This window comes from Dendrobium catenatum, unplaced genomic scaffold (assembly GCF_001605985.2).
Source record: "Dendrobium catenatum unplaced genomic scaffold, ASM160598v2 fragScaff_scaffold_1132, whole genome shotgun sequence".
Taxonomy (NCBI): Eukaryota; Viridiplantae; Streptophyta; class Magnoliopsida; order Asparagales; family Orchidaceae; genus Dendrobium; species Dendrobium catenatum.
The window spans coordinates 352,908-361,198 of record NW_021319594.1 but is presented as its reverse complement, the minus strand read 5'-3'; the positions used below and the strand labels follow the sequence as shown (position 1 = coordinate 361,198).

The following is an 8,291-nucleotide window of genomic DNA, read 5'->3' as shown; positions in this document are numbered from 1 at the left end:
CATAGTTGAGAACCCTGAATTCATGTTTGGATCCCCTTTCAAGGAACAATTATTAGGTTCAGACACCTACCGTAGCTCTACATCCAAACGCTAATAACATGTTGCCACGTACTCTTACTCTTTGCCGCTCGACCCAACAACCAGACCCAGATCGGAACCCGAAATTGCTATGTTAGGATATTGCTAGGTATTGCTTCACAATAACAAGAAATATAACCCTGTCAAGACCAATACCTAGCAAAACCGAGGTATTGCTCGGTATTGATCTTGACAGAATGGTATTTCTCGTTATTGTCGAACATATCGAGCAATACCTAGCAATACCCCGGTCTGCACAAATCAGCCAATACATAGCAATCCCGGGTCCGGTCCGGGTCGGGTCTTCGAGCCGCACAGTAAAGAGTAAGAGCACATGACACCATTTTACTGGCGTCCGAACGTAGAGCTACGTCAGGACACCGGACCTAATAAAAATTTCCTTTCAAGGGACTTGCCGTGGATTGGCTCTATTAGGTGCCACTGAGAGATTAGTTACGCAGCCAAGCATCTCTTAAAAGATTGACAACGGATAGATACCTCTGTTCCAAAAAAAAAAACTATATTACATTGTTTTAATTATTTTATCCCACCATTACACTTAATTGTTAATTCATATCTAAAGAATTCGACCAATTTTTTTCATTCAGGATTTTAACTATTTTACATAGACTATTGACATAAGAATATGTCAAAAGATCTACAAGATATTATTATATTGCAGTGGAGAGATTTTTCAATTCTCTTGACTCACAAAAACTATTCAACTGACTTGTTTTGAAGGATTGACAAATCAGTGCAATTTCTATTAATATTTTGTTCGAGAAGGCTTCTTCTACTGGACCACATGGTTTATTTAGCCACATCAACACCTGAGGGCTTGTCCTAACTTTTCCTTATGAAATTTGGTGAAAGCTCTATCTGAACTAACCTAATCTTGTCTAAATATTATATAAACAAGCAAATCAATCCAATAAGAGGTCAGAATGGCAAGACAGCTACAGGCAAAAGTGAATGAAAAACATTTGGGATCAATTTCTGTTATTATTTATTTATTTATGTTTTAATATAAATATAAATATATTTGGTATTCGGAATAGAAACACAGATTTGCTTAACCACTTGTATTTATATCAGTCCATTAACAGTTCAAGATTGTTAAAGCAATATAAACATAAAGCTTTCTTCGTTCAAAATCAACGTGAAAAACTAATGAAGTTTTTATTTGTAATAACTTTCTTATTGATTCTTAAAACAGCTTTTAGCATAAAAATTTTAATTTTGTATTAGAAAGCTGATTTAGGCTTTGTTTGGGATAACTTTCTTACTACTTCTTAAAGCAGCTTTCTAGTACAACAATTTTAATTTTTGTAATAAAAAGCTGATTTAAGAAGCAATGAGAAAGCTGTCCCAAACGAAGCCTTAATAAACAGTAAGAAAGTTGTCCAAAATGAAGGCTGAGCATACCAGTTGTATAGTTTTGTCAATGATGGGCACATGTTCTGCATTTTTCAGCTTCAGCCCATTCCACAGCATTCAATGTACTTATTGTGTTTCTCCACCAGGAGTTTGATAAGCTGCTCCTCGACATCAGCATCCTCGCTCTGCTTTCGAATGCTGATCTTCCCATCAAGGGACACTGCTATAACCTCCCTTTTGTAGGTCGCGAGCTCATTAGCTACTACTACATGCATCTGATACTTTCTGAGTGCAGATTCAGCTTTCTGGAGTAGGATCTCAGAATCTGTCTCCAACTTTTCAGATAAGAAAACAAAGAGAAAAAAGTCCAGAGAGAGTAAGTCAATTGGAACATGTCAATGGGGAACGATTGGCAACAAAACAAAGCATCATGAATTCTTCGTAAACTTTTAAATTTTGATTTTGTAAGTTTTAAAAGTCACATAGCTCATCTTGGGCTGTTCGTTGAGAGTTTCGGCTACCAACTAAGAGGTATTGGGTTCGAGTCTTTGTGTATGCGATGTGTGTGTGAATTTTGCCTTAATTGCCCTAAATGTCCAAAAAAAAAAAAAAGTTTTAAAAGTCGATTTAGGTAATGCAGAAAAGTCTCTCTAAATCAACTGTTTTTTCATATTTTCTATGCAGATTTATTTAGTTGTCCTCTGAATATTTTATCAAATTCTATCTTAAAATCTTTCAGACTAAACTTTAGACTTGTAAATGCCATTTGAAACAAATATGTGCAATGATATAATCATCATTACCAGAAGGCGTCGTAATCTAAATGCAAATTCATTCACTGCAAGAAAATGATATCAAGATAAAAACTTCACCAACTGATAAGTATAATCAGTCACTGTTAACCTTTTGGATTTGATGTTTAACAGGGAAAAGAGACGAACCTTGAATGATACACAAAATGCAGAAGGGGCCCAATCTGTCCTCAAAATCCGAAGCATTTTGGGCACTTGAGTAAGCCGCATATCAAGAGGACCAGCTGCTGATTGGATCTTATGTTTTGCCTGCACCCATATTCTTCATTCAAGGCTTTAAGAGTAATAATTGTTGGACAAAAAAACCAAAGACCTCAGAGAAGGAGCCAAGAATTTGCGCAACAGAGGTACATTTTTTATTTTTTTATTTTAAGAGAGGTACAATTTGAATTTTATTATTAAAGACATAAAAAAGCAGGTGTTTATTAATACATGTCTGCTATATATAAAGATATAATATCTTAAATTCGCTCTTGAAATGACCTTAATATTTCTGAGTATAAATACATTTCATCTTCACATTGCATATAACCTTTATTGAACCCAGAAAACCATTAAATATAACAACAAACAACAACAACATCAAGCCTTTGTCCCACCATGTGGGGTCGGCTACATGAATCCTTTTTCGCCATTGTGTCCGGTTAAAAGTCAAATTCTCATTTAAATCTAATAAAAAAATATCATTTCTAATATTTTCTAACCAAGTCTTTTTATGTCTACCTCTACCTTTCTTAACATAAGTCAAATCTAATACCTCAACTTTCCTAACCGGGTCATAGGAAGGCCTCCGTTTAATGTGACCAAACCATCTAAGGTGACTCTCTCTAATCTTATCTTCCACTGGAGCTACGCCAACCTTTTCACATATTTGCTCATTTTGTATCCTATATCTAAGGGTCAAGCCACTCATCCACCTAAGCATACTCATCTCTGCAACACTTAACTTAGTATTATGCTTTTCTTTTAATGGCCAACATTCGGCACCATAAAGCATTGCAGGTCTCACCACAATCTTATAGAATTTTCCCTTAAGTTTGAGGGGGACTTTTCTATCGCACAATAAGCCCGATGCATTCCTCCACTTCAACCATCCAACTTGAATTCTGCTGATAATACCCCCATCAATTTCAGCATCACTCTGAACAATAGATCTAAGATATCTAAAATGTGTACTCTTATTAATGACTTGATCGCCCAAAGTCACAATCCCCTCACTAGGTCTATTGCTACTAAAATTACATTTCATATATTCAATTTTAGATCTACTCAAGCGAAAACCTTTAGACTCTAAAGTTGACCTCCATAATTCAAGTTTATCTTCAACTCCCTCTCTAGTCTTATCAACAAGAAGAATATCATTAGCAAAAAGCATACACTAAGATACATCCTCTTGCAAATGTCAAGTGAGAACATCCATGACTAAAGAAAAAAAGATATGGACTTAAGAGTGATCCTTGATGTCATCCAACTGAAATAGGAAAATACTTGGTCAAACCACCTTTTGTTGAACACAAGTAATAGCTCCTGCTTATCTTTAATGATTTGAATATAAGCATTATTAACTCATTTCTTTTCAAGAACTCTCCATAGCACTTCTCTTGAAACTTTATCATATATTTTCTCTAAATCAATAAATATCATATGTAGATCCTCCTTATTCTCTCTATATTTCTCCATCAAACCTCTCAATAAATGCATGGCTTCCATAGTAGACCTACCCGGCATGAATCCAAATTGATTTTGAGAAACAATAGTATCATGCCGCAACCTACGCTCCATATCTCGCTCCCATAAAACCATTAAATAAGAATGAAAAATTATAGTTGATATTCTCTCACAATGTTACTCCAAATTCGAAGCTGATCAGACTCAGAATTTCCATCACCAGAACGTGAAAGTTGGGATGATATGAATGGATAAGATTAATATACAACTCAGACATAGAAGACGTGAATATAGGACATAGAGCATTCAGGTCAAGGTAATGGAAGAGCACAACATTCAACAAATCATTGAAGGTTTCTGGACATTCATCTAAAGATACTTCACTTTTTATGCAGCCGGAAAAATCCTAAATAGGAATAATAAAGAGAAATATTAAGCATAAGTTTGTTAGAAAAGAAGTGGGAAAAAGGACAGCGAGCCTGGGTCATTAGAAACATGTGGGAGGAGAACTACAAGCAAGTGCTATTGCATTAGGTCTCCCTTACTTCAAAAGAACTCGACTTCAGTTCAACAGTCGATAATCTAGCAACATCAACCAGGTGATAGACATAGAGACTAGAAAGAGTTTAAGATGCAACAATAGAAGTTAGATGTTATCATTGATCTTTTTAGTTACTTGAAATGCTCCTAGTTTGAGTGGCAAGTTCGTCTGCGTGCAAGTTCTAAATAAGTTGATCATGGATAGAGGAATTGAACATACACAATTGGTTGCCTTCAAACAAGAATGCATGTCAAATTGAATTTTCAATAAAACGATTTAGCTACATTTAGCCCAAATGTTAGAAAAATCTTTGTCATTGCTATACAACTCCCTGAGGGAAACCCAACCCAGTAAACTCTATAAGGAGGCAAGAAGGCAGATGAGCTTGCTCAATGAATCTGCAACTTGATTTTGGGTACCCGCCTTGTGTTTAAGGATGAAACTAAATTTTTGCAAGAACAGAATCAAACGAGTATGGATCGACTTAATTTACTTTGTAAATTTAAAATCGAAGGGCTTAGTGGTTTTTGTATAAGATGAAGTCTTCATGTGGAAGGTAATGTTCCCACTGTTTAGTGCTCGAACAACCATATATATTCCTTGTTCATAACTATCTAATTTTGATAAGGTGTACTTAAATTTTTGCTGAAAAATTCAATTGGACAATTATCTTGGGGGATAGCACAGCTTTGATACCAATTGTAGAAGCATCCATTCAACTAAGAATGGTTGCGCAATTGTAACAGCAGAAGCATATCATAATCATGGGAAAATGAATTAGGTAGATACCTTTAATAGGCTAATTGATGAATAACAGAAAGCAAACTACAAGATACAATTGATCCTCTATTCAAGAGGAGGATCATTTTCACCCAACTCTCTAGACGTCGCTAGAGCCCACGAACACCAAGGAAACCCAAAATTACAGCAATCATCAAGATAAGTAGATAACCCTAACCCTAATTCAAATCTCTTGCATAAAGTAAACAAAAAAAACTCTCAAAAAGACTAAACAGCCCTCCTAAGAAGTTTAAGGATGATTCTGCATTGTTAAAATAACTCATGCTATTATGACGCAAATCTGCCCTAGGTTGTTTCTTAGGAATTATGAAGTTCAGAAGGCCACTGTAGTTAGATTGAACTGTCTCTATTTTAAGAGCTTGAGCGTCTGAAATAATTTACTACTGGTTAAAATGACTTCGCTTAAAATGTCAAATTTTGGCTTTACAATACCATATTTTCCCATGGAACATAGAAGTCTGATACTGCAGCAGCAAGATAAAACATTCCACGAGGTCCTAGACAACTCAATGATGTGGCCACCACTTGTATTATCTGTTAGAAGCATTAAGAATTATAAATTTCATAGATATAGGAAGGCAAAACTAAGTTTCCAACATTGAAAATATATGTGCAAAAGATATATCAAAAAAGAATGGCTGAAACCTGCCAAAATCATCAATCTCGTCAACATTAGCAGTATCCCAATTAAAAAGGATCATATTCATGAATCCCCTCCACTAATTCCCCTAGAGTGTTACATAAACTGTCAACTCAGTTTTGTGCAAGTTTTCTTTTACAAATTCTAGACAAGTACATTAGTTTTATCATTGTTGTTCTTAAACCTTCCACAGCAATTACATATCCAATTCATTAGTGCATCTGCCATCTCCCGCTTTACTTGCCCACACCATTCAAGCCTAAAGTGCTACTCTCATCATATTTTTTAATATAATCATTTCTAGAACCATGTTTTCAATATTACCACCCATCCGCATAAAAAAATTGCGAATTTGCAAGATCTTTTCAAAACGAATAGTTTATTTGAAATACTGCGCGTGCATTAACTTCTTTGCTTTATGAATATTGTATTGAATACAGTGGATAAAAACCTGTAGATATTCAAATATAGTGGTGAAAGGTAGTTTCAGCAAAAAGCCTCCATTCACAGCCTGCATTCAGACACAAAAAGGCACGCCATCTTATATCAAAGATCTTATATAAGGCTTTACAAAGTAATAAAAAATGTCATGCAAGCAGGAAATCCAACAAGGATTGGAAAAATGTGTTAAAAATTACCGAATGATACTCTTTAATTGCCTTCTTCACCACCGTTGCATGTGGATGGCACACTGACATTGTGAAACAAAATATAGCCTGTGAGAGAATTTTCTATATCACAAGACAAAAGCTGGTTGAAAGGTATGACCACTACGGGACCAATGAAACAAATATCAAAGTTCACTAGCCCAAAAATTGGGTAATGCCTAATGACTAAAGATGACTAAATAGGTTTCTTTAGCCAACATAATTTTGGATACTTCGTTACACTAAGGATTCAGATTAACATATCAAACACAAAACATACTTCAAAGCATGCTCTTCTGCACACAGAAAAGGTTAACTACGTGAAAGGATCCTAGATCTCATCTAATCAATTATTGTTTGCTTATTTAAAAATAGAAAAGTAATAAAGAAAATAACAGTCTATTCCCCACATCATAACTAGCATCGGGACCAATTTGTTTCTACATATAGAAAATGTTGGAGCTGTGTTGAGCTATTCTAAAATAAGTTTCAGTGATGCCTATTTGTTTTGTATAAACTCATTTGCAAACTTCTATTTTGTCGTTGTACTGAGTTTCATTCTAACCAATCCTCTTAATAATTTTATGCTATTTTATTTATATAATCAGTAAAAACATTATGATCAATTCACCTATTCATTTATTTAATTTTATTTTATATTCAAGAAAGAATAGTTTAAACTTTCTTCTGATAAAACCATGAACTCACTGCGATCCACTCACTTCCATATATTTATATCAAATAAACCAAACCTAAAAATAGTCAAATAACTAGAAATTTTCGAATCATAATAAGATTATCACCTCGTTTGATTCGGCTTAATTTCTCCATTTTAGGTTCAATACGCTAAAATCAGTTATTTTAAATTGTCAGGAAGTCACCGCTTACATATAATTTCTTTTCATGAAACCTCGTTTTTCTGTCAGTTACGAAAGGTATTTTACATGTGATTATTCTATTACAAACCCCCGTTCATAAAGAAAATAGGCGAAATTACCCAACACTTATGCAAGCTTCTTCTTTTCCGGCTGCTCGTCCAACCTCCGAGCTTCAAAGGCAGTGCCTTCGGTCGGGAGTTGTTACATAGGAGAGCAATCTGCCAGCGAGCACCAGGAGAAAGATCACCCTTTTCGTTCTTTTGGATTAATTAATCGTAGGGCGACGAAATTGTATCTTTTGCATGACAATGTACTGTTGACCCGTTTCTGTCTCAAAAAAAAAAAAAAGAACTCAAATAAAAAAATTTTACCTGCTCTGCCACCGCACGCCCTTGACACGGCTCGCACGTCGCACGTCGAGATCGCTCCCACGATCTCTGTGCGTCATTAAAGAGACGAAGAGTTCGGCCTCTTCCTCTCGTTCCGAATCTCTCTCTGTCGCTCTTGCTCTCTCTTCTAGATGGATCAGAAGTTAGGACATTTTGATCGGGTGCAAGAACGGGAGCACACCGACTGTGAAGTAACTCCCTTGCTCTCGCACAACTTCGGCTCCTTTCGGCTGATCGACATCACTCCTCAGACGACTTTCCATTCCAGTTGGATCAGAGGTTAGAACATTTGATCGGAAGCAACGACGGGAGCTCCGTTGGCTGCGAAGGTAACTTTCTGTCACGACCCGACCCGACGGGGACGGATCCCGCCCGAGCCGGATCCCGATCAGCTTAACAAACTAACCAGGATCTGGCTTTGGAATTTGTTTACTGAAATGAATCTTCCAAATATTATACA

The 8,291-nt window shown here is 35.8% G+C and overlaps 1 protein-coding gene across 6 annotated transcripts in view; it reads right to left on the bottom strand.

The window, feature by feature from the left end:
• Window positions 1-1,200: 1,200 nt before the first annotated feature.
• Window positions 1,201-8,291, bottom strand: part of LOC110111014 (phosphopantothenate--cysteine ligase 1-like) — a 13,305-nt gene continuing 6,214 nt past the window's right edge. For 3 of the 6 annotated variants that reach the window (XM_028698748.1, XM_028698749.1, XM_028698750.1), the window contains exons 6-10: window positions 6,556-6,633; window positions 6,369-6,428; window positions 5,710-5,811; window positions 2,397-2,516; window positions 1,201-1,790 (exon numbers count right to left, since the gene is read on the bottom strand). In XM_028698748.1, coding sequence (XP_028554581.1) covers window positions 1,554-1,790; window positions 2,397-2,516; window positions 5,710-5,811; window positions 6,369-6,428; window positions 6,556-6,633 — 597 coding nt within the window. In that variant the 3' untranslated portion in view covers window positions 1,201-1,553. The remainder of the gene's footprint in view (window positions 1,791-2,396; window positions 2,517-5,709; window positions 5,812-6,368; window positions 6,429-6,555; window positions 6,634-8,291) is intronic. The other 3 variants (XM_028698751.1, XM_028698752.1, XM_028698753.1) reach the window with 2 other exon arrangements.